The sequence below is a fragment of the Erythrolamprus reginae genome, chromosome 13 (assembly GCF_031021105.1).
Source record: "Erythrolamprus reginae isolate rEryReg1 chromosome 13, rEryReg1.hap1, whole genome shotgun sequence".
In the NCBI taxonomy this organism is placed as follows: Eukaryota; Metazoa; Chordata; class Lepidosauria; order Squamata; family Dipsadidae; genus Erythrolamprus; species Erythrolamprus reginae.
In genome coordinates this window covers 15,380,839-15,406,715 of record NC_091962.1, presented here as the reverse complement: position 1 = coordinate 15,406,715, position 25,877 = coordinate 15,380,839, and the positions used below count along the sequence as shown (strand labels likewise).

At 41.5% G+C, this 25,877-nt stretch overlaps 1 protein-coding gene and 1 long non-coding RNA gene across 2 annotated transcripts in view; one reads left to right on the top strand and one right to left on the bottom strand.

The window, feature by feature from the left end:
* The window catches only part of LOC139175344 (hepatocyte nuclear factor 6-like), a 22,985-nt gene extending 13,971 nt beyond the window's left edge, over positions 1-9,014 (bottom strand). The window contains exon 1 of the mRNA XM_070766408.1: positions 8,057-9,014. Coding sequence (XP_070622509.1) covers positions 8,057-9,014 — 958 coding nt within the window. The remainder of the gene's footprint in view (positions 1-8,056) is intronic.
* LOC139175347 (uncharacterized) overlaps positions 1-23,501 on the top strand; it is a 45,832-nt gene extending 22,331 nt beyond the window's left edge. Inside the window, exons 2-3 of the long non-coding RNA XR_011560512.1 lie at positions 17,984-18,061; positions 23,329-23,501. This is a non-coding gene — a long non-coding RNA (uncharacterized lncRNA). The remainder of the gene's footprint in view (positions 1-17,983; positions 18,062-23,328) is intronic.
* The last annotated feature ends 2,376 nt before the right edge of the window (positions 23,502-25,877 follow it).

The window sequence follows — 25,877 nt, the reverse complement described above, 5'->3', positions numbered from 1 at the left end:
TCTCTCTCTCTCTATCTATCTATCTATCTATCTTTCTCTCTCTCTCTCTCTATCTCACACCTATCTCTATCTCTATCTATCTATCTATCTATCTATCTATCTATCTATCTATCTATCTATCTATCTATCTATCTATCTATCTATCTGTACGGACAAGGTGGGTGCTACAATTTGGGAATTTAATCAGCTGCTTTTGCCTTTGTTTGTGGGGGGGCATGGAAGTGATTGTGGGGGGGGGAGGGTTACAACCAAGCAGGGGAACCGTGGGGCCAATTGAAACCTCATATCCCCCCCCTATTCCGCCCCCCCCCCCACACACACCAAAAAATCGATGTCCTGTTTGAAAGAGAAAGCCCAAGGGAAGAACAGCAGAAGGAATTCGGGGGAGTCGACCGTCGGGTGGCGGGTTGCGCTGGAGGAAAATCAATGATGCGCTTACACGAAGAAGAAGATCCTCCGTAGGTTGGGAGGAAGAGGAAGGCAGGGGGGGGGGGGCTTCTTCCCTTCCTTCCACTTCTCCCCCCCCCCCCTTTTTTTCCAGGTTTCCAGGCAGAGGGGAAACAAAAGAAAATTTCTCTTGACCTCCTCTTCCATCCTCCCAGCCCAGGTTGCCTTCTGGTTGACCCGTGGCCAGGCTTGCACTTTTGCAGCCTGGTTGAGAAGGTCGCCCTCGGGCCGGGGTGAGCACCCCCCCTTTGGCCCCCAGTGGGTTTGAAGCAGAGTATTTCCCCCACCCCCCAATTAATTTTAGCCTTCCTGCCCCTTCTTTTCATCCCCTGGAAATTAAAAAAATAACCCTTCCTCCAGTAGAATTGTAAGAGCATTAATTAAACCCCAGTTTATTATTATTTACGCTCCCCCCCAACTCAAATTTATTTATTTATTTGTTTGTATAAATATTCCACAGTCACGGAATCTAAACATGCCTGGGATAAACGTAGATCCATCCTAAGATAAAATACAGGAAATAGTCTAAGGGCAGAATAGATGGACCAGGAGGTCTTTTTCTGCCGTCAATCTTCTATGTTTCTATGAATGAGGATGGATGGAAGGAAGGAAGGAAGGAAGGAAGGAAGGAAGGAAGGAAGGAAGAATACACAGTAACTGAATTTAAACATGCCTGGGGTAAACATATATCTCTCCTAAGATAAAATACTGGAAATAGTATAAGGGCAGAATATATGGACCAGGAGGTCTTTTTCTGCTGTCAATCTTCTATGTTTCTATGAACGAGGAAGGAAGGAAGGAATGATGGAAGGAAGGAAGGAAGGAAGGAAGGAAGGAAAGAGAAAGAAGGAAAAATCCACAGGAACTGAATTTAAACATGCCTGGGATAAACACAGATCCATCCTGAGATAAAATACTGGAAATAGTCGAAGGGCAGAATAGATGGACCAGGAGGTCTTTTTCTGCTGTCAATCATCTATGTTTCTAAAACCCGAATTAAAACTCATAACAGAGCAACTCGCCAACACAACAAATGCAGTTTAATTTAAACCCCCCCCCCCCAACTCAAATGCGAGCCTGTTTTTCTCAGGAAAGGAAACCCTGTTGCAATATTCGTGGCAAAGCCATTTGTAGCCAAAAAATTGCAGGTTTAAATTATTCCAGGTGATGTTTTATTCATTTATTAACAAGTGTGGGGATATTTTTTCATTGCAATATTTTTGCAGATGTATAACAAGTGTGGGGATATTTTTTCATTGCAATATTTTTGCAGACGTATAATAAGTGGGGATATTTTTAATTGCAATATTTTTATGGATGTATAACAAATGTGGAGGTATTTTCATTGCAATATTTTTGTGGATGTATAACAAGTGTGGAGATATTTTTTTTATTGCAATATTTTTGTGGATGTATAACAAGTGTGGGGATATTTTTTCATTGCAATATTTTTGTGGATGTATAACAAGTGTGGGGATATTTTTTCATTGCAATATTTTTGCAGACGTATAATAAGTGGGGATATTTTTAATTGCAATATTTTTGTGGATGTATAACAAGTGTGGAGATATTTTTTTTATTGCAATATTTTTGTGGATGTATAACAAGTGTGGGGATATTTTTTCATTGCAATATTTTTGCAGACGTATAATAAGTGGGGATATTTTTAATTGCAATATTTTTGTGGATGTATAACAAGTGTGGAGATATTTTTTTTATTGCAATATTTTTATGGATGTATAACAAATGTGGAGGTATTTTCATTGCAATATTTTTGTGGATGTATAACAAGTGTGGGGATATTTTTAACTGCAATATTTTTGAGGATGTATAACGGGTGGAGATACCTTTCATTGCAATATTTTTGTGGGTGCATAACAAGCGTGGGGGTATTTTTTCCGCCCTCCTTCCCAGATATTCAGGGTTTTTGAGGCTAATAAAACCAGCCACCCTCCTTTTCTCATTCTCCTCCTTAGTTTAATGCTCTCCGTTTCCAGAGTCAATTGAGCCTGAAAGTGCTAAGCTTTCCCCTTCTTCATATAAATGGAGCCTGGTCTCAAAACCCCCCTAGGAGACAACTCGAGGAAGGGAGGCAACTTAACACAACCGCTCCCGCTCCCTGGATCACAGTTTGAGCTGGGACCCGAGTAAAAAAAAGCATCGTGCTTCTGGTTTCGACCTGCACCAGAGGGATATTTTTCGGGGATCGTTTCAAAGATCGAAATGAATTGCTTGCGGTCGGTGCCCAGTGTTAGAGGAGGCAAAAGGGAGGGGAGGGAAAAGGGTGGAATGGACATTTTATATTAAAAATGCAACTGGCATGGACTTCTCGGTGGTGGGAGGAAAGAGTCTCAAACATATCTACAAGCACTGGCGTTTTTTAAGAAGAACTTTTGCAGAGTGAGGTGTTCTTTTCTTTCTCTTTCTTTTTCCTTTTCTTTCATTTGTCTTTTTCTTTCCTTCCTTCCTTCCTTTTCTCCTTCTGTCTTTCTTTCTTTTCTTTCATTCTTCCATTCCTTTTTTCTCTTTCCTTCCTTCTCTCCTTCTTTCCCTTTATTTCTGTCTCTTTTCTTTCCTTTCTTTTTCTTTTCTTTCATTTGTCTTTTTCTCTTTCCTTCCTTCCTTCCTTCTCTCCTTCTCTCACTTTATCTCTTTTCTTTTCTTTCCTTTCTTTTTCATTTGTCTTTTTCTCTTTCCTTCCTTCCTTCCTTCTCTCCTTCTCTCACTTTATCTCTTTTCTTTCCTTTCCTTTCTTTTTCTTTTCTTTCATTTGTCTTTTTCTCTTTCCTTCCTTCCTTCTCTCCTTCTCTCACTTTATCTCTTTTCTTTTCTTTCCTTTCTTTTTCTTTTCTTTCATTTGTCTTTTTCTTTCCTTCCTTCCTTTTCTCCTTCTGTCTTTCTTTCTTTTCTTTCATTCTTCATTTCCTTTTTTCTCTTTCCTTCCTTCTCTCCTTCTTTCCCTTTATCTCTGTCTCTTTTCTTTCCTTTCTTTTTCTTTTCTTTCATTTGTCTTTTTCTCTTTCCTTCCTTCCTTCTCTCCTTCTCTCACTTTATCTTTTCTTTTCTTTCCTTTCTTTTTCTTTTCTTTCATTTGTCTTTTTCTCTTTCCTTCTTTCCTTCCTTTCTCCCCTCCCTCCTTCCTTCTTTTTTCTTCCTTTCTTCCTTCCTTTTCTCCCTTTCTTTTTTGCTTAAATTGTTTTGCAATTTGGGGGGGGGGATATTGCCTTGATTTGCTCGCAGTTAACCAAAAGATGCCATTAGCTTAAAGGTGAATTTGGAAATAGATGCTACAGAAGTGAATTTGTGTGTGTGTGTGCGTGTGTATGAATTTGTGTCTTTTTTCAGGAAATGAACCAATTATTTTGAATGGGCATGTGTGTATTTTAATTAGTACTTTAGTTTTTAGATGTAACTTTTAATTTTAATTAAATTGCTTTTCAATGTATATTGTCTTTTTTATATGTTGCAAGCCGCCCCGAGTCCTTGGAGAAGGGCGACATATAAATCCAATATAATAATAATAATAATAATAGTAATAGTAATAATAGTAATAATAATAATAATAGTAGTAATAGTAATAATAGTAGTAATAATAATAGTAATAATAGCATTTTTAAGGCCATTTCTTTTTCGGGAAAAGCAAAGGAGCCTAAAGACAAAAGCGTTGGTCATCATCAACCCAGCTCATAGAATCCAGTGGGTCTCCTCCCAACTCAACCTGTTAGGAGATTCCTCCCCCCACCCCTCCGCAATCGATTACCACTGGATCACAGCACCTCGCCTCTTGAATTAAGGTGGTGCGATTATAATGGCTTTTTTTCCTAGCCAATTTCTGCAAGATTCGTTGAAAGGAAGGGATCCTTGGACTAGATCGAAATTAGGCAGGGTTGGGATCTAGTGGATCGACCTGCCTGAATAGATCAGGGTGGGTGCAGGGCAGGGGGGTCCTCTTAATTTTTTTGCAAGTCGATTCCAGCCCATGTGACGTGGTTTCTAGAGAAACCACCTATCGTGGTTTAGACTCGGGGAAACTAATAGGGAGAAGGAAAACAAGCAGGGGTTGGTCTAGAACAGTGTTTCCCAACCTTGGCCACTTGAAGATATCTGGACTTCAACTCCCAGAATTCCCCAGCCAGCCTGCGTGGACTTCCACTCCCAGAATTCCCTGTTTAGCATGGAATTCTGGGAGTTTTAATTCAAGTGCTCTCTCGGCTTCAAGGATAACACTAACTTGGCTCCTTCAGCTGTCTGCAAATATTCCATTTTTCCTTTCCCAAAAAAGTCCCCCCCCCTTCCAAATTTCATTTTCTCCTTTGCAGGAATCTGCAAATCCCTTTTTTATCTGATAAAATCCCATTGGATCAAAAACCTCTGTGTTTCGCAATCCTTCATCAGAGCAGAGTTGGTCCTTGGTCAAAGCAAGTTCCCTGATTTAGGACGTTAAAAGCACCCTGTTAGCAGGCTAAATTTTGCCCACGAGCATCCAAATATCCCCCCAGCCGTAATTTTTCCCTCCTTCACATCCCATATATTGTCCTTTAGAAACCCTGCAAGGGATTTAAAACCCAACATCCTCCATTCATTAGCAAGACAAAAAGGGGAGGGAAAAAATATATATCTTAATTCCAAACATTGCTATCGAACCAAATATCTTTGCAACACGGACATTTGAAAAGCACAAAATAAATGCGGAAGAAACATTCATTCAGGATGAGTTTTAAGGGAGGATATTTTGGCCGAGGCGAAGGAAAATAGATGGCGGAACAAGGGACGGGAAACCCAAACAGACACGTCTGTCAATAAATCTCCTTTTCCTGCGTCAGCAGATACTTATTTCAAAATTGAGCAATTGAGATTCATACAGCCTGAGCATAACGCACCCTCAGAAAAGAGATTCTAGCGGATTTAACCATGTCAAGAAATTATCTTAAAGCTTTAATTTTGTTTTTTTTTAATTCAATTTTCAAAGGTAAAAAAAACCCCCAAAATGCAAATCTTCCCTTCTCCCTCTGTTTTCCCACGAAGGAAACCCCCCCCCCCCCCGGTTTATTAGTGAAAAAGGGGGAAAATAACTTTTTAACAGAGGACCAGTAGAGATGCCGGAATGGTGGAAGAGTGAAAGGGAGCACTGTTTTTATTTTGGCCAGCTTGCAAAAAAAGAGAAAAAGAAAAGAAAATAGAGGAAGGAAGGAAGGAAGGAAGGAAGGAAGGAAGAGGAAGGAAGGAAAGAGAAAAGAAAGAGACAGAGATAAAGGGAGAGAAGGCGGTGAGGAAGAAAGGAAGGAAGGAAAGAAAGACAGGAGGGAAGGAAGGAAAGAGAAAGAGACAAATGAAAGAAAGAAAGAAAAAGAAAGGCAATAGATAAAGATAAAGGAAGAGAAGGAGAGAAGGGAGAAAGGGAAGATGGAAAGAAAGGAGAAAAAGACGGAAGAAGGAAAGAAAGGAAGGAAAGAGAAAAAGAAAAAAAAGGAAGGAAGGAAAGAGAAAAAGACAAATGAAAGAGAAAAGGAAAAAGAAAGGAAAGGAAATATACCTAGAGACAGATAAAGGAAGAAAAGGAGAGAAGGGAGAAAGGGAAGAAGGAAAGAAAGGAAAAAAGACAGAAGGAGGGAAGAAAGGAAGGAAAGAGAAAAAGAAAAGAAAAAAAGAAGGAAGGAAGGAAGGAAGACATAAGGAAGGAAGGAAAGAGAAAAAGACAAATGAAAGAAGAAAAATAAAAATAAAGGAAAGAAAAGACACAGAAAAACAGATAAAAGAAGAAAAGAGAAGGAAGGAAGGAAAGAAAGGAAGAAAGAAGAAGGAGGGAAGGAAGAAAAGAGAAAAAGAAAAAAGAAAAGAAAGGAAGAAAGAAAGAAATTAAAGATGGAGAGAAGAAAGAAGGAAGGAAAGAGAAAAAGACAAATGAATGAGAGAAGGAAAAAGAAAAAGGAAGGAAAGAAATGAAAGAGAGAGATAGAGAGGAGGGAAGGAAGGAAAGAAAAAGAAGGAAGGAAGGAAAGAAGGAAAGAAGGAAGAAAGAAAGAAAGAAAGATAAAGGCTTGGCATGCAAACATGAAGAGTTGTCTGGTTAAGCTTGATGGACCTTCTCTGAGTCTCAAACGGATGATCAGGACATGCTCAGAATGGGTTCTCCAAAGACACGAAGACGCTGCATGTGTGAACGCGAAGGCCAGCACCATCTGCCTCTACAACTCCCAGCTCAAAGGCGTCATTGGAGAAGCCCCCTCCCCTCCCTCACCCCCCAAATGGACCCCCGTGGGCGCTCCACAAGGAGACCTTTGACCCTGGGATGGGAATCTACCTGAAGACTCCATGGACGTTGGGTTTGCTTAGGATGGAGAGATGCTAGGTGTGTTGTGTTGTGTTTCCTGCCTGACCTTGGCTGAGGGGGGGCCGTGTGCAGAAGGGAGGGCCGGTTGGAGATCAGCCCACCCCGTTTATTGACTTCTTCTCCGGGGGAGTTTGTCCCGCCGCGACCCACAAGGTCGTGGAGAGGACAAAACTGGGTTAGGCCTTGGAGGGGACGCTGGCCTAGATTTGAGCCCCGTGGCGGGGACACCAAGCGGCGTATCGATCGGGAGGCTGCAGGGGAGGCAGAGGCGGGCTTAGGCAGACCCCTGACCGACCCCGTTGGGGAGGGGGCTTCAGAAAGTCCCCCCGGGCCCCTGGATCCCTTTGCACGACCTTCAACAGTTCATTGAGGGACCGACACTGGGAAAACAGGACCGTTTTTCACCCTTAACGACCGTGGCGGAATTTCCGTGGTCCCATGATCGAAACTCAGAGGAGCTTGGCAACTCCTATTTATGGGGAGGGGGTCACGCGATCCCCTTTTGCGACCTTCCGACAGAGGGGAAAGCCACACTCACTTAATGATCTCTGTACTAACTTAACAACGTCAACGATTCGAAAGGAGGCGACGTGGGGCGACATCCACTTAATGGGGGAATGTCCCTCTTTAGCCACGGATATGTTGCGTTCCATTGTGGTCGTAACGCGAGGACTACGAGTTTCACACCTTCCCTACAGTTCTGGTGGTATCGGAAGACCGCGCCGAGCCCTTTAATAAATCCAATTAACAAATATTGGGTCAGGGGTAGGCTAGATTGGCTCTTCTATGACATGTGGACTTCAACTCCCAGAATTCCCGACCTTGCATGATTGGCTCAGGAGTTCTGGGAGTTGAAGTGCACAGGTCATAGAAGAGCCAACTTTGCCTACCCCTAGACTAGAAGACCTTCAAGGTCCCTTCCAGCCCTAAGATTCCATGATCTTGGGCAGGGGGTTGGACTAGAATATTGGTAGGCAAAGTTGACTCTTCTGCGACATGTGGACTCCAACTCCCAGAATTCCTGAGCCAATCATGCTTGGCTCAGGAATTCTGGGAGTTGGAGTCCACGAGTCATAGAAGAGCCAACTTTGCTTACCCGTGGTCTACCCAGAAGTCAGTCTTGGTGCCTGCGGTGGGTCTTCTGTCTAAGGAAGTCAGTCCAGATCCCAGATCTCAACCTCTGAAGATCCTGAGATCTCCCTTCTCGGCATCTGATACGGCTTCTTGTCTTCCTACTTCTGCCCCTCTCGGATCCCAGCTATGAAAATATTATCTTACCTTCTAACCTTAAAGCCGCCATCCTCTGGAATTCGGGCTCTTGAAGCCACCGCCACATCCTTTTGAAGGTCTCCCTCCCGGACTTGAGTTTGCTCCAGGGCTTGGGGTTCCTCAGGAGATCCGACAGGGTCCCCTGGGACCGGCAGAGGACCCGCTCGGCGAAGATGGCTTGCGGGATGCTGTATCGCTTGAGCTCGGCAATGATGCGCTGGGCCACTTCGCGGGTGTTGATCTCCTCCAGTTGGCTGGAGAGGACGGTGGTCTGGCTGGCGATGGGCGGGTTGGGCCGAGCGTTCATCTCCGGCCGCGGGTGGCCGTAGCCGCTTTGGCTCATGGGGTTGGGAGAGGCCATGGTGGAGTTTTGAGTGGGAGACATCTCTCGTTGGAAGTGCTGGTCCATCCGGCCAAACATGGCGGCCGAGTGGCCTTCGAAGCCGTTGCCCAAGACCATCTTCTCGTTGGCTAACGGAGCTACCGAGTGGCCCGCGTAATTGTGCATGGGGACCAGCTGCGGGCTGGACAGCGAGGACAAACTCTGGCCCATGCCCAGGTCTTTGGGGTGGTAGGGGCTGTAAAAATGCCCCCCGGCGCCCAGCCCTCGGTCTTCCCTCATGAGCGTGAAGCTGCCGATGACGTTGCCCATGGGTAGACATTGGTGGTGGTGGTGGTGGTGGTGGTTCTGGTGGTGGAACTTCTCGTGGAGGGGCTGCAAAGGAGTCAGCGTGGTGTAGCTGTTCCCCGTGCCGGAGGTGGGCGAGTCCCCGCCGAAGCCGAGCCCGGGGTGCAGGGTGGCGGCCAAGGTATGTTCGGCCCGGTGGCAATCGCCGCCTTCCAGCACCGAAGCCACCAGAGAGGACCTCTGCAGCGCCGAGTGAAGGGGACGCCCGTCACCCGGCATGAAATCCTGCTCTTGGACGGCCATCTCGCCACCATTCTCCAAGCTCAACTGGACGTTCATGGTTCCTAACCTCCTAGGCGGTCATCCTCCCTGGCGGGGCAGTCCAGGCCTTAAGCGCGGTTGGGCGGAGGGAGAAGGAGATGATGAAGAAGAAGAAGAGGCTGAGATGGAGGAGATGTTGGGTCCGGCTGGGAAGCTAATCCTCGCCTTGAATTCCTGGACTTTGGGGACAAAGGGAGAGAGATGAGAAAGAGAAGATGACACCCAACCCTCCTCCTCCTCCTTTTTCTCCTCTTCCTCCTCCTCTCCCTCCTCTCTTCTTTTTCCTCTTCCTCCTCTTCCTCCTCTTCCTCCTCTTTCTCTTCCTCCTCTTCTTCTATATATAGAATTCTATATATCTTTCTATTTTATAAAGAATAAAGAATTCTATTTCTCTTCCTCCTCCTCTTCCTCTCTCTCCTCTCCTCTTCTTCTTCCTCCTCTTCCTCCTCTTCTCCTCCTCCTTCTCTTCCTCTCCTCTCCTCCTCTTCCTCCTCTTCTTCTTCTATATATAGAATTCTGTATATCTTTCTATTCTTTAAAGAATAAGGAATTCTATTTCTCTTCCTCCTTCTCTTTCTTGCATTCTTTTCCCTCTTCCTCTTCCTCTTCTTCTTCCTCCTCCTTCCTCTTCCTCTTCTTTAGAATTCTATATATCTTTCTATTCTTTAAAGAATAAAGGATTCTCTTCCTCCTCTTCCTCTTCCTCACCTTTCCATGCCCTGGAATTTCAAAACCCAACCTGCATTTGTGACAAACTTGATGCTCTGATCAAACAGGGGAAAGCCCTAAAATCCTTTTCTCTAGGGTGACATTTGGGGGGGGGGCTCCAAAGACTCCTAGACCCTGCCCCCCAACACACACACACACACACACGGGGGGGGGGACAGAGAGAAAACTCCCCCTCCCCTTCCTTACATGCCAAACATCCCTAGGCTTAAGAGAGGAAACCTTCCAGGGGGGGGGGGGGGAAGAGGAGAAATGTTGCCCCCTTCCCCCCCTCCCGAAGTCCAAACCAATTTCTCCCCCAGTTTTTTTTTGTTAAAAAAGCCACAAATTCACACACACACGCACCCATCGAAAGCCGATAAAGACATCTTACCTATTGTTGCATGTTATCCTTGGAGAAAGAGAGAACGAAAGAAAGAGACGGAACGAGAAAGAGAAGAAAGAAAATATTATTTTCGAAGGACGCCTCTTCCACCTGTCTCGGAGGAGAGCGACCCAAAAACTCCTTCCAAGGGGGGCCGAGAACCTACTGCCCCCCCCCTCCCAGCTCTGGAACAGTCCCACTTTTGAGATGGAAATAGTAGCGTCAATTCACTGCCTCTTCCTTCTTCCTCCTCCTGCTACTCAGGTCCATATAATTTGAATTCCTCCAAGTCCGTCCGGCTTGAACTGACCTCCTCTTTGTGTGTGTGGGTCAGTGGGTCAGTCTCAGCCCTCTCCTGTTATTTTTTCCCCCCTCTGGGTCTCCCCTCCAGCAAAGTCTTCCTCCCCCCCTTCCTTCCTTCCTTCCTTCCTTCTTTCTCAACCTTCCTTCTTCCCAGCCCTGGAGGCACTGGTATCGATTCGGCCAGCCCTAAACCCTTTGCTCGCCTGCCTGTTTCCACGTCACCAGCCTAAAAAATATGCCGGGTTGCAATCAGAGAGCCAATTGGATTTAACCCAGTCGGGCCTGGAGGTGGGGGTGGGTGGGGGTGGGAATGGGGGCCAGGGTTTGGGGAGGGTAGGGAGCAAGCAGGCTGCAGTACATGGAAGCAATAGGAGAGAGAGAAAAAGAGATATTTTTTAGATATGTCACCAGGCATCAAATACCTCTCTGGATTTGCCTCCTCTGCAAGTCTGGCGTTGAAAAAAGCCCCCCCCCCCAAGATTTTTAATTGAGTTGTGGGGGCTGCGTGTGTGTCTTTGCAGCAGGGAAGGCAGAGATTAATAATAATAATTAATAATAATTTATTAGACTTGTATGCTGCCCCTCTCTGGCTTACAAGGCTAATAAATTATGATTAACAATGGGTTTGGGTGATAGTTTTATTTCCATCCTCACTTGGCTGTCTTTTAAGGCTGCACCTTTTATTATTATTATTACTATTGCTATTATTATTATTATTATTATTATTATTATTATTATATTATTTATTAGATTTGTATGCCGCCCCTCTCCGAAGACTTGGAGTGGCTCACAACAACAATGCACAATACAAATCCAACAGAACAGTTAAAACCCTTAATTTTAAAACAATCATACAACCCAGAAAAACCCTACACAAAACGGGACTTTTTATTTAACGGGATCCCCTTGTGGGGGGATCACCTTGTGGTCTCCCATCCAGGGAGTCACCGGATTTAAGCTTCTTTTTTTTTTTTTTTTGCCTGTCTAATCCCAATTTCAATATGTTTGGTTTGTCCTGATCTATCGTCGCCTTTGGAATTGGCTAACGGAGACAAAACAATTCCTTTGGTTAGTTATAATATCTGAATAACCACTTTTTTTAAAAAAATCTGGATTTTGTTTATTCTTTGCCTGGAAAAAAAGGGATTTCTCCCTAAACTCTGCTTCCAGCGAAGAAAACAAGGGGCAATGAATGAGGTTTGGAGGAAATAAAATAAAAATAAAAAGGAGGGGGGGGGAAATCAAAGGCTTAAAAAAAAAGAGAGAGAGAAAGAAAAGCCCACCACCGATATTGATTTTATTTCTCAAGATTCTGTAGTAATTTATTTCCCTTCCCTGGTTTGTTTATTAATTTATTTATTTCCGGGCCGTTCAATTGCGTCCCTGTCTGAGTTGGGTTTGTACGTAAATGGGAGCTCGAGGGGAAAAAAATGTATTTAAATTTTGTCCGTGTGGAAAGTTTGACCTGGTTTGGTTTGGGTTGAAGGTGATCTGTGGGAAGGAGGCACCGAGAGACGAAAGAATTTGTGTATTCCCAAGCAGAAAAGACAGGCTGGAGAGAGAAATGAGAAAATGAAAGAAAGAAAGAAAGAAGAAGGAAGGAAAGAAAGAGGAAGGAAGGAAAGAAAAAGAAAAAAGGAAGGAAAGAAGGAAGGAAGGAAAGAAGGAAGGAAGGAAGGAAGGAAAGAGGAAGGAAGGAAAGAAGGAAAGAGAAAAAGGAAGGAAGGAAAAAAGGAATGAAAGAAAGAAAGAAAGAAAGAGGAAGGAAGGAAGGAAAGAAAAAGGAAGGAATGAAGGAAAGAAAGAAAGAGGAAGGAAGGAAAGAAAAAGAAAAAGGAAGGAAAGAAGGAAGGAAGGAAGGAAAGAAAGAGAAAGGAAGGAAAGAAAAAGAAAAAAGGAAGGAAGGAAAGAGAAAGGAAGGAAGGAAGGAAGGAAGGAAAGAGAAAAAGGAAGGAAGGAAAGAGAAGGAATGAAAGAAAGAAAGAAAAAAAGAGGAAGGAAGGAAAGAAAGAAAAAGAAAAAAGGAAGGAAAGAAAGAAAGAGAAAGAAAGAGGAAGGAAGGAAAGAAGGAAGAAGAAAGGAAGGAAGGAAGGAAAAAAGGAGGAAAGGAGGAAGGAATGAAGGAAAGGAAAAAGGAAGGAAAAACACATATTGTTACTTAAAATCACTACTTAATAATTTCATGATGATGATCTTTGCAAAGGACTTTAAAAAAAGACCTTTTTCTGTTGACATATTTGCTGTGACACTTCACCAAAATCCTTGCAAATATACCGGAAGGAGGAGTATGTTGCCCACCAGTTTGACCACAACTTTTTTTGGACTCAGAAAAATTCCCCGTAAGAACCCTGGCGTCTCCAGCCAAGAAGCTGTTTCCTTTCCCAGAACCCAAATCCTAATTTTCCTGGCCGAATAACCATCTTGGCAACCAAAGCGATCTGGGGACTCCCCTCCTTGGCCAATGGCTCAATTTCTAGATCAAAAGGCCTCGAGGGACGAGGGTCAGAAATGGAGAGATAGGCGCCATTTTCCCTCCCATGTGGATAAATCCCGTGTGGATGATTTAAGATTGGAGAACTTGTAAAATCCAGAACTTGCTCCCAAATTTTGGCCAGCGACAGATCTGGCAAGAAGGGGATTTAAAATCTGGATTATTATTATGATTATTGTCAATATAACACAGCAAACGAGATCACTACAGTATTTAAGTTTCTATAACTCTATAACGCACTATGCTGGATTTCCTATTTCATCATCATCATCATCATCATTATTATTATTATTATTCTCAAAAAAATAAAGGGAACACTCAAAGAACATATCCTAGATATGAATGAATGAAATATTCTCATCGACTATTTCATTTGCACAACTATTCCATTTGCACAACTGCATGTGAAATTGGTTGTCAGTCAGCGTTGCTTCCTAAATGGACGGTTTGATTTCAGAGAAGTTTGATTTACTTTATTATTTATTATTATTTATTAGATTTGTAGGCCGCCCCTCTCCGAGGACTCGGAGCAGCTTCCAACAAACAATACAGTCTACAAATCCAATATTAAAACAACGCATTAAGAAAGCCCAACTCAGCAAACGATGCATAAAACGGGACATTTTATCCTGTTTTTTAAGTGTTCCCTTTATTTTTTTTTTGAGCAATTTATTTTGGCCAAAGAGTTCCTTTTTCTCCAACTGCTGGAAAATTTGGGCAGGATTGAGGCCTCCGTGGATATTGGAAGAAGTCCCAGGCAGAAAGGGGTCTCCAACTCTTAAAATTTTAAGACTGGTGGACTTCAACTCCCAGAGTTCCTCAGCCTGGGGAATTATTGGAGTTGAAGTCCACAAGTCTTAAAAGTTTCCAAGGTTGGAGACCTTTTTTCTAAGATGTCCTGCTACACACCTCTTAGATTTTTCGACACAATTCAAAGGCCTGGATATTCACAATAGGAGAACAACAACTTCCCTACAATTCCTTCTGGCCTCCAGGTGCCTATGCTCGCACAGGTGAGCTACAGGTAAGCACAGGTCTTATTCTGCGTTGTTAATTGCACAAAAACTGGAAAATGAACAGCCCAACGGTCTTTGTAAAACAAGGAGAGGAACGAGAAGTTGGTGGGGACCCCCGATTGTCCATAACACAACCTTCAAGAGAACATAAGCCCTTCAGGTTGCAGTCTTCGGGATGACACAGGACACCGCGTTGGAGGAAATTCCCCACCTCTTTTGCAAATCTGCAGCTGTCTGAATTGCGAACCTTTTCATCAAGGGAGCTGATGAACCATCACAATTTTTGTGAGCCCACCTACACAAACACACCAGCCAAACAATGGAAAAATGGGAGACTTTTCTGGTTACACAAAGCTCTTGGTTGAAGAAATGCCCCTCTCCAGCTTGGAGCAAAGATGAACTGCAAAAACAAAAAATGTTTTGTGCGTAAATGCCTCTTTTTAAGAGGCGGCAATGGATAGAATGTGGGTGGGCAGTCAATATCTTGTGTGATCTCATTTCCAAATTATTTATGTATTTCGAGGTGGCTTAGTGATGGGGGAAAAATGTCCCTTTTTTGGTGGCCCAATTCACCTTCCGAAACTTGGTTACTATCTCTGCCTTGATTGGGTTGGAGAAGGTGGCTTAAATTCTAGATATTTTCAGCATTTATCTACTGCCCTCACTGCAGGGTGAGTTCATGACAAGCCAGCAGCAGCAAAAAATACAGAAAAACCACAGAAACATAATAGCTAAATCAAAGTGGAAAAACAAGCACAAACTCTTTAAATATTCATCATGTGAATTTCTGAGCCATTAAATCCTAAAAGCAGACGTCGCATTCGGACAAGGTGGGCCAAATAAAAAAATAATCCATAAATACCTTCTCAATTAAACTCAAATGCATTATCAAGAGATAAATGGGGTTTTTTTTGGAGGGGGGTGTTATTTGGAATCGCTCCAGCATGTGGTCAGCATTTTTTGATGGTTAAAACTGAGGACTAGCTCCTTGAGAAAGCAATGCCCGGCGTAAACATGGCTGTTTTTGTAACCAGCTTCCTCTTTGCATCTCTCTCTCTCTCTCTCATCTATCTAACTAACTAACTAAGTAACTAACTAACTCTCTCTCTTATCTATATATATAGGTATGTGTATATATATGTGTGTGTGTGTGTGTGTGTGTGTCACATGTTTTTTTTTGCTAAATTTGAAAATTAAGAGAGACTAAGGTAGATCTATTTCGGCCTTATTTTGGCCTCATCAGCTAGCCATACCCCACACTGGTACTTGAACCTGCAACCTTTGCCTTGTAAGGCAGAGAATTAACCTCTAGGTTACAGTATCCAATCCCTTCAGTCATGAATATATATATTCATGACTAAGAGGCATTAAATTATTATTATTATTATTATTATTATTATTATTATTATTATTATTAATTAGATTTGTATGCCGCCCCTCTCCATAGACTCGGGGCGGCTCACAACAGTGATAAAAACAATACATGGTAATTGTTAAGAGTCCTCAGCTTTGAGCCTTGTTTAGGCCCAAATCAACATTAAACTCTACATTAAAATATTAGCCAACATCGAAGCTTGATGACCAAGCTTAGCGCCACCTCGCTGCCCACTTAATTACTGTTAGGTCAGCTTATAAAGATGCTATTTGTTGTGACAAAAGACTCTGCATATTAAAAACAAATTATTTCCTTCTAAGTTCATTCCACACATGGTGTGGGGTGTGTTATACATATATACTGCTCAAAAAAAATAAAATAAAGGGAACACTCCAAGAACCCATCCTAGATCTGAATGAATGAAACATTCTCCCTGAACATTTCATTTGCCCAACTATTCCATTTGCACACAACAACATGTGAAATTGACTGTCAATCAGTGTTGTTGTTATTATTATTATTATTATTATTATTATTATTATTATTATTAATTAGATTTGTATGCCGCCCCTCTCTGGAGACTCGGAGCGGCTAAGTGGACAGTTTGATTTCACAGAAGTTTGATTTACTTGGAGTTATATTCTGTTGTTAAGTGTTCCCTTTATTTTTCTTTTTTGAGCAGTATACATGCCTGGCATTTAAAATTTTTAAAAAAGAATCTTAAGAAATAGCGTCATCTTGAAGTAACCCAAATTTTTGAGCCTGATTCAGGGGGGGAAAAAAAAAAGGGAATATCCCCTTGTTTTTCCTCCATTTACCTTCTGCATCTTTTAATTAATCTGTAAGCATCTTGGCATAAGAATGGTAGAAACTGGGGAATTCTGTCCAGAGAAGACCAAAACCTAATTCTGCTTCTTGCAATATTCATTAAATATATATATATACTACCCTCTGCGCGCAAGGAAATTGAGGCGGCTTTCACAGCAGTCTGAATGGCCAGTAGTGGCGATTCCTTTTGTAAAATAGTAATAATGATAATTATAATGGATGATCAATCTGAAAATGGGAAGGAAGTTGGAGGTAGAGAATCTTTTCCATTCTAAATTAACACAGGATTTAGAAAGGACGATCAGGGGCGAGTGATCATTAAGCACAAGTTCTTTTTGGAGATCCTTTGACCACGAACGGCTCTCCACAGCCTCTCCCATGCCAATTAATCAATATTTTGCAGAAATCTGCTGGAAATTCAAGAAGAGGGAGATGGAGGGGAGGAAAAACCAGACTTCAAATCCTTTTCAAATGCAAAAAAAAATCGGATTTTTCCTCCCTTTCTTTCGAAGGCGCTGTCCGGGCGCTTAGGTGCTGAAACGGCTCCGTTTGGTCCCCTCTGAAAATATGTAGAATTTTAATTTTTTTAAAAAGAGGAAATAATAGAAACCATCTTTTTTCTCTGCTAGGGATCCGCATTGTCAGGACCCGAAATAAATTCCTGCCGGTTGTGGCAGATTTAAAACAAAGAACAACATATTAAAGAGTATTTTCGCACTTCCCTCCTAGGCAAACCGGCGGATTTTTCTGCCCGAATGGAAGAAAAATATAGTTTTTCAAGGTTAAATGTTATTCGGACAAACCTTGGTTCCCCCAAAATATCCTCCACTGTTATCTTCCCCCCACCAAGTAGGGATTGTGTGTGTTTTCCCCCCTTAAATATACTGCATTTTTCCAGACCAAAATAAGATTCGGTTGCATCGCTTGGTCCCTTGCAAAACGCACAAACGCACAAACGCACCCTCTCTTTATTTCCACTCTTGGAAATAGGAAGAAGAATTCTTCAAAAGAAAAGAAATAAAAACCCCTCCCATCTAAAAAAAAAGTTAGGAGTTTTTAAAGACCTAGATTAAAAAAAAAACACATATTTTTTTGGCCAAGGGTGCCACAATAAGGGCGATCATTGTGGAAATGTCGTTTTAACTAGCAAGCTTAAGGATTCCCCCGTGTTTATTTTTCCCCCGCGTGGCTGCGAAGTTTGTTAAAACAATTTGTGAATGGTGTTGTAGTCCTTATTTTGGTTTGGCCATTAATGGAAAAGATTTGGAACTCTTCCCCCCACCCCATAAGTCTCTCAATACACTTGTCACATCAAGGTTGTGTCTGCATACACTCCTACAAACACACACGCACACACTGCCCTCCCCACAAGGAGTTTAAAACACCATTTGGTTGATTAATTGTCTTTTATTGATCAATTTTCTATTTGGCAGAAACTGTGGCCCTTTGGCTGCATGGATTTCAATATGTTTCCTACCCTTAAAAGGCAGAAAAATACTCTTGATTTTTTAACACACAAACACACCCAGGAACTGGATTTGTTTCTATTCTAGAAAGCGGGCTAAGAAATATGGATTTTGGCCCCCCCCTCCACGCCCATCTTTCATAGTGAGGAAATAAAGACACCTTTAATGCAATCCTGGAGGATGGCCCCCTTTTTAACAACGTGGAAATTGCATTATATAAATTTAATCTTTTTTCCTCTTTAATAAGGGGAGAAAAGTGAAGGGACCTGCGGATGAAACACCAGGCAAGCCTTCAAACTTACCTCGTTTCACTCCTGCGGTTGCTTTTTGAGGGTGGGAGGAGGAAAAATATGATTTATGATTTATTAAAATTATTAAGATGGGGTAGTCATCTCCCTCTTTTGTCCCCCTTTCTCAGGGATGGAGGAAAGATGAAAATGAAGATATAAAGGGAAAAAAAGCGATTAAACCTATCGATTCCTGCAAGGATTTTAAGGTTAGGCGGCAGCTGGTAATTTATTTATTTTTAATGGTGTATTCATATTATTTCCCTGTTTAGGAATCTTGCTACTCCTCACCTCTCTCGCTTTCCCCCCTCTTAAAAAAAACCCTTCGGGAGAACCTTAAACAGTATCCAGAGAGAAGGTTTTAAAAATTAAGGGTTGACCACCCACCCACTTCCACCAGGTTGTTTCCTTTTGCAAGAGTTTTTTTTTAAATGAAGTTGTGCAAATTGTATTTCTCTCTCCCCGCGCACTGACCCTTTACTCTAGCAGCCATAAGAAACGTCTTTTTTGAAAAGGAGAGGTGATTTCTTAATAACAACAACAACAACAACAACAATAATAAGAATAAGAATAATAAGAAAACAACAATAACCACAACAATGATAGATATATAGAGAGACTGACAAATACACACAGAGAGAGAGAGAGAGAGAGAGAGAGACAGACAGACAGACAGACAGACAGACAGACAGACAGACAGAGAAAGATATGATGGATGGATAATGGATGGATGGATAGATAGACAGATGATTGGTGATAGATAGATAGATAGATAGATAGATAGATAGATGATGAATAGATAGATAGATGATAGATAGATAGATTAGTTAGTTAGCTAGCTAGCTAGCTAGCTAGATAAAGATAGATAGATAGATAGATAGATAGATGATAGATAGATGATGAATAGATAGATAGATAGATAGATAGATGATGGATAGATAGATAGATAGATAGATAGATGATAGATAGATGATGAATAGATAGATGATAGATAGATAGATAGATGATAGATGATGAATAGATAGATAGATGATAGATAGATAGATTAGTTAGTTAGATAGATAGATAGATAGATAGAGATAGATAGATAGATAGATAGATGATAGATAGATAGATAGATAGATGATGGATAGATAGATAGATGATAGCTGATGAATAGATAGATAGATGATAGATAGATAGATAGATGATGGATAGATAGATAGATGATAGATAGATGATGAATAGATAGATGATGGATAGATAGATAGATAGATGATAGATAGATAGATAGATAGATAGATAGATAGATAGATAGATAGATAGATAGATGCATGGATGGATGGATGATAGGTTAGGTAGGTAGGTAGATGCTGTGGGAATGAATGTTTTCTGGAGTTTGTTTCGAAGTAGACCCCCCTTATTATCTCAGTTTGCTGCTTCCGGGCGGTCGGGATCATTTCGGGGTACGGGAACGACCTCCGGTTTGGGAGGGTGGGAGAAGAGAGCCCCCCCCTTCCTTATGGAACTGAGCTCAGGCAACCAAAGCGCTTTGGATTCTTTGCGCGCTCGCATATTCCATATGTTTGCGCGCCCCCCGCCGAGACTTGGGGCTAATTTAGATTGGGGGGGGGCAGATTGGCGGAGGGTAGAGGACCCGGGAGGGGGCAGCGTTTAGACTCCGTTTGTGGGGGAGAGATAAACCCCTCTTTTTTTGCAAACTTTTCCCTCCACCCCCCGTGCGTAAAAAGCGATCCCGTGTCCTCCCCCCCGCGCTCGGCAGGCAGGAAACCCAACAGGTGGGGCGCGCCTTCGGGCTGCGAGGCTGGAGGGACCCGAGCGATGGGGAGAGGGAGGGGCGGGTGGGTAGGTGAGGGGGGGGGGCTCCGGGTTTATCTCCCGGCCGTGGGGAAAAAGGCTTTCCCCGCAGCGCTTTGGGGAAAGCCGGCCCCGCCTTGCAGGAAATGGGGAAGGGGAGGGGAGGAGACTCGGGGAGGGGGCGTCTGAGGGGGTGAGGAGGAAGAGGGAGGGTGGTGGAGGAGGGGCGTGGGGATTGATTTGGGCAGCGCCCCTTGCAGGAAAAAGGAGGAAGGAGGGGGAGGAGAAGGAGGGGGAGAAGGAGGAAGAAGCGGAGGAGGAGGAAGAGGAAGGAGGAGGAAGAAGAAGAAGAGAAAGAGGGAGGAGGAAGAAGAGGAGGAGGAAACCCCAAAGGCGCAAGAGAGCCGGGGTGGAACGGGATATGCCACCCTTGTCGTGTTTTGCGCGGAAATTGGCGCGCCATCCAAGCCCGTTTTAGGACGTTCCGTCTTTCCTGGAGGGCGCGCCCCAGAGCCGCCCCCCACTCCATCCCTCTCCCCGGTTGCGCAGAAGACACCCCCACCCCCGCGCGCGCGTGGCCTTCCACGGAACTCCCACCGTCATTGGGACCATCAAACTCCAGCTTCAAAGTCCCGGCGGCTCTCCCGAAAGAAAGGAAGAAAGAAAGGAAGAGGGAGGGAAGGAAGGACGGAAGGAAGGAAGGAAGGAAAGAAAACCGGACATTTCTTTTTCTTTCTTTCTTTCTCTTCCTTCCTTTCCTTTCTTTCTCTTTCCTTCTCTCTCTCTCTCTTTGTTTCCTCCCTCCTTTTCCTTCTTTCCTTCCTCCCCTCCCTCCCTTCTTTTCTTTCTTTCCTTCCTCCTCTCTTTCTTTCCTCCCTCTTACCCTCCTTTTCCTTCCTTCCTTCTTTCCTTGCTTCCTCCCCTCCCTTCTTTTCCTTCCTCCCTCCCCTCCCTCCCTCCCTTCTTTCTTTCTTTCTTTCTTCCCCTTTCCTTCTCTTTCTCTCTCTTCCCTCCCTCCCTCCCTCCTTTTCCCTTCCTTCCTTCCTTCCTTCCCTTCTTTCCTTTCCTTCCCTCCCTCCTTCCCTCCCTCTAAAGGGGGATATGTGGGGCCCGATGCTGCCTTCTCCAAACTTGGCCCCTTCCTTTTCTACGTTTCCCAGGAGCTCCATTGCATTAGGAAAATGAAAAGCAACCCCCCTTAACCTTTGGGGGGCTCTAAAGAGGGTGTGGGGGATTTCCTGTAAAAACACGCACAGCAAATGCACCCCCCCTCCATGTTTAGTCAGACTGAGTGTGTATGATTGTGTAACGGATACATTTTTATAACCATGTATTTTACATTAGTTTTTAAAAAGTTTTTAACATTATATTTGCGTTTATATTGTGTTGCTGTTATGTTGTGAGCCACCCCGAGTCTCCAGAGAGGGGCGGCATACAAATCTAATAAATAAGTAAGTAAGTAAGTAAGTAAGTAAGTAAGTAAGTAAGTAAGTAAGTAAGTAAGTAAATAAATAAACAAGTAAGTAAATAAGTAAGTAAGTAAATAAATAAATAAAATTAAATTAAATTAAATTAATTAAATTAATAAATAAATAAATTAAATAAATAAATAAAAAATAAATAAATAAAAAATAAATAAAAAAAATAAAAATAAAAAATAAAAAAATAAAAAAAATAATATGCCCTCCCAGCAGCCTGAACCTGGGTGGGCCAAAGAGGAGAAAGAGAGAGAGAAATTTTTTAAAACTCGATTAACGTGATTTAAAGCATTTCCCATGAGGCCGCCCCCTATGAAGTTGACTTTACTGATAAAGCGAAGCGGAAGGAGGCGGAATTGAATTAAATCCCCTGCATTTGCCACAGTTTGACGGGAGGAAATTGGAGGGGGGGGGAGAGAGATTGGGAAGAAAACAAGCAAGGAAAAAAAGGGGAAACCTCCCCCCTCCCCGTAATTATTTTTTTGGAATGCTTTTGCATAATTGAATAATTTGTACTTCTGCATCTCCTGCAAAAAAAAAAAAACCCTCTAATTTTGTTGGGGGGGTTGGGGTTTGGCACCACAAAAAAAAACCAACCCAATTTTTTTTGGGGGGGGGGTGTTTCTCCAATTTTGTCTGCAATTGAGATATTTAGGCTCAGGGACTATTTTTTCCCTTCTTTTTCAACAATACAACACAGCACAACAATACAAATGAGATCACTATGCTGGATTTCATATTTCATCACCAGTCGGGCACTTCCTAAGCATTACTATTATTGTTGTTGTTATTATTATTATTATTATCATCATCACCACCATTATTATTATTATTATTATTATTATTATTATTATTATTATTATTATTATTATTATAGAACTGTGTGATGTAGCGGCAAATTATGTGTGCCAACCCCACTAAATTGTGCAATTGACAGGTGGAGATTTTGTCAATTCCGATGGAATTGACAAAATCTCCATCTGTTAATTGAAAATAATAATAAATTACTATTTATTACTATTACTTTCTCTCTCAGCTGCCATGGCAAGCAGGGGTTTACTATCTATGGTAGCAAGAGGCGTGTGTTTGTGTGTATTTGTGTATATATATGTGTATATATGTGTTTGTGTATTTGTGTTTGTATTTGTGTGTGCATTTGTGTATATATGTATTTGTGTATGTATTTGTGTGTGTATTTGTGTATATTTGTGTATATATGTGTTTGTTTGCAGTGAGTGAGAGAGACCAGGCCTCATAAAAACCCAAAGCCAGCTTGAATTTATTCTACTGCATTCAGGCTTAAAAAAAATAAATAAATCCACACATGCACACGAATATCTAGCAGACTCTATGCGCTCAATTTCTTTCATTTTATTTGTAAAGATCGGGGCTCAGAAGTGGGGGGGGGGAACAAATTATAATCTTAAAACCCAGAGCGGGAGAAAGAAGCCTCTTTGAATTTATAAAATTTACTTCGGAGTTAAGTATGTATAATGCATGAACGGGCAGCGATCACAATATCGAGGTAATTTTTTATTATTATTTTTTATTATTTTTTATTATTATTATTATGAATAATTTTTTCTAATTGCCGCACCGAAAAAGGAGGCATCCGATGGGCCTTTTTAATGCAACTTGCTTTAATTTTTTTTAAAAAAATACTTTGATTAACTGGCAAGCTTCAACCCCCTCCAATAGCTCCTGTTTTCCTTTATTGATCTGTCTTTCTCTGTATTGATTGCTATATAAAAAGAACCCACATCCTTGTCTACAAGAATCCATATTGGAGAGATTTCTAAACATGTCTAGTGGCTTTCCTCTTTCACCAGCACCCTGAAAATACCCCTAAATTTCCCCCCACCCTTCATTGGGCTCAGAAACAGGGACATATTATTATTATTATTATTATTTCCCCCCACCCTTCCTTGGGCTCAGAAACATGGACATATTATTATTATTATTATTATTATTATTATTATTATTATTATTATTATTATTATTTAGATGTGTGCAAGAAGCAAACTATTATAGTATTATAAATAACTATTTATTATTGTGTGTGCAAGAAACAAACTCACTATTTATTTAAGAAACTGTACGACAAGCAATATATTAGCCCTTGAGGTTTTTTCTCTCTCTCTTTTTGGAAAAAAAAAAATCCCTCTGGATGTATTATATTCCGTTATTTTAATTCTCCGTAGGCCAGGAGTTGAAAATCTTCCTTAAGTGGCTGGTATCTCTATTAAGGAACGGCGCGTTGAAGAAATCTGACCTATTGCAAATATTAAAACTGAAAACATTAATATTGCAAAATAGTAAAATGGCAAGTATTAATATTGCAAATATTCAAATTGCAAATTAACATTGCAAATATTAAAATGGCAAATTCATATTGCAAATATTAAAATGGCCAATTAACATTGCAAATATTAAAGTGGCAAATTCATATTGCAAATATTAAAAATGGCAAATTCATATTGCAAATATCAAAGTGGCAAATTCATATTGCAAATATTAAAGTTGCAAATTAATATTGCAAGTATTAAAGTTGCAAATTAATATTGCAAATATTAAAGTTGCAAATTAATATTGCAAATATTAAAGCTGCAAATTAATATTGCAAATATCAAAGTTGCAAATTAATATCGCAAATATTAAAAATGGCAAATTAATATCGCAAATATCAAAGTTGCAAATTAATATTGCAAATATTAAAATGGCAAAAATTGGAAATATTAAAGTGGCAAATTAATATTGCAAATATTAAAATTGCAAATTAATATTGCAAATATTAAAGTTGCAAATTAATATTGCAAATATTAAAGTTGCAAATTAATATTGCAGATCTTAAAACACACACTTCAAAAGCAAGCAAATCGAATCGCACAAGATTCCAGAATACAACCGTTGAGGTGTTTTCCAACTTGTAAACGCCAAATTTAAATGTGGGTATCAGAAATGAGGAATAGACGATGTTTGTCTTTCCTGCCAGCTCCCACCTTCCATCCTTTTATAATTATATCCTTTTATCATATGCTTTTATAAAAACAAATATCAAATATTCTTCCCCCTTTCCTAATCCCTTCTGAGCCACAACATGGCACGAACACTAAATATATATATATATTATCCTGATCCTCTTTTTGAGAAAATAACATTGAAAACGACAAAGAAAGTCTAAAACATATTGGGTGCGTAGAAAGAAATTATCTTTATTCCGATATTAAAATGAATATTTTGGGGGTTGTTTTGTTCTAGGCACAAGGTTCCATGCTCCTAAGAAAAAATATAGGGTATTTTTAATCTCTTTGGCGATTACATTCTCCGCCTTTTGGGGGAAAAAAAAAATCAAAGTGGTAATTTTAAATACTTGATTGGTTGCTAAACGATACTTTTAGGAAGCTAGCCCTTTATTTTATGTATTCTGCTAGATGGAGAAGCTTCTGCAAAGGTATATTATTAGTTGCAATGAACAATGCCTTTCAAAACAGATTTAAGTCTATCGACGGCTGGCAATTATTCTCCAGTTTTAGATTTGAGCTGCCTGAGAGACAGACAGGAGGCGGAAAGAAATTCTCCCCAAATCAAAATCAGTTCTCAAATCAGTCAAGATATCCCCCCCCCTTCTTTAAGCAATTAATTTTCAATCTGAAGGGATTGAAAACACCAGGAAATTAAGGAAACGGGCGTGTAAAATATCCCTGGCTTTGAGTTAGGGGAGAGCGTATCCGACGAAGCCGCCCGGCTGTCGAAATAAAACATCAAAAGAAATCAATGAGATGCATTTCTCATATTTTATGAGCCCTGGGTGAAGGTCTGGAGACTTCCTTGTCTGGAGGGCTCTCAACCTTTTCCTGGGCTTGCAAAAAAACCCCTTGAAATAGGAGCCAGCTGTGTGCAGCAGCTGCCCCAAAAGCCAACACAGTTCTAGGCTGCATTAAGAGAGGGAGAGGATCAAGATCACGCGAAGGGTTAATGCCACTTTATAAGGCCACGCGTGGAATATTTGCATTCAGTTTTGGTGGCCACGATGCAAAAAGGAGGTTGAGACTCTAGAAAGAGTGCAGAGAAGAGCCACAAAGAGGACTAGAAGGCTAAAACCTATGAAGAACGGTGGCAGGAACTGGGTTTATGTCTAGTTTAATGAAAAGAAGGACCAGGGGAGACAGGATAGCAGCCTTCCAGTATTTCAGGGGTTGCCCCAAAGAAGAAGGAGTCAGGCTATTCTCCAAAGCAAACGAAGGAAGGAAGGAAGGAAATGAAAGAAAGAAAGAAAGAAAGAAAGAAAGAAAGAAAGAAAGAAAGAAAGAGAAGGACCAGGGGAGACATGGTAGCAGCCTTCCAGTATCTCAGGGGTTGCCCCAAAGAAGAAGGAGTCAAGCTATTCTCCAAAGCAAAAGAGGAAGGAAAGAAGGAAGCAAGGAAGGGAAGGAAGGAAGGAAGAAAGAAAGAAAGAAAGAAAGAAAGAAAGAAAGAGAAGGACCAGGGGAGACATGATAGCAGCCTTCCAGTATTTCAGGGGTTGCCCCAAAGAAGAAGGAGTCAGGCTATTCTCCAAAGCAAACGAAGGAAGGAAGGAAGGAAGGAAAGAAAGAAAGAAAGAAAGAAAGAAAGAAAGAAAGAAAGAAAGAGAAGGACCAGGGGAGACATGGTAGCAGCCTTCCAGTATCTCAGGGGTTGCCCCAAAGAAGAAGGAGTCAAGCTATTCTCCAAAGCAAAAGAGGAAGGAAAGAAGGAAGCAAGGAAGGAA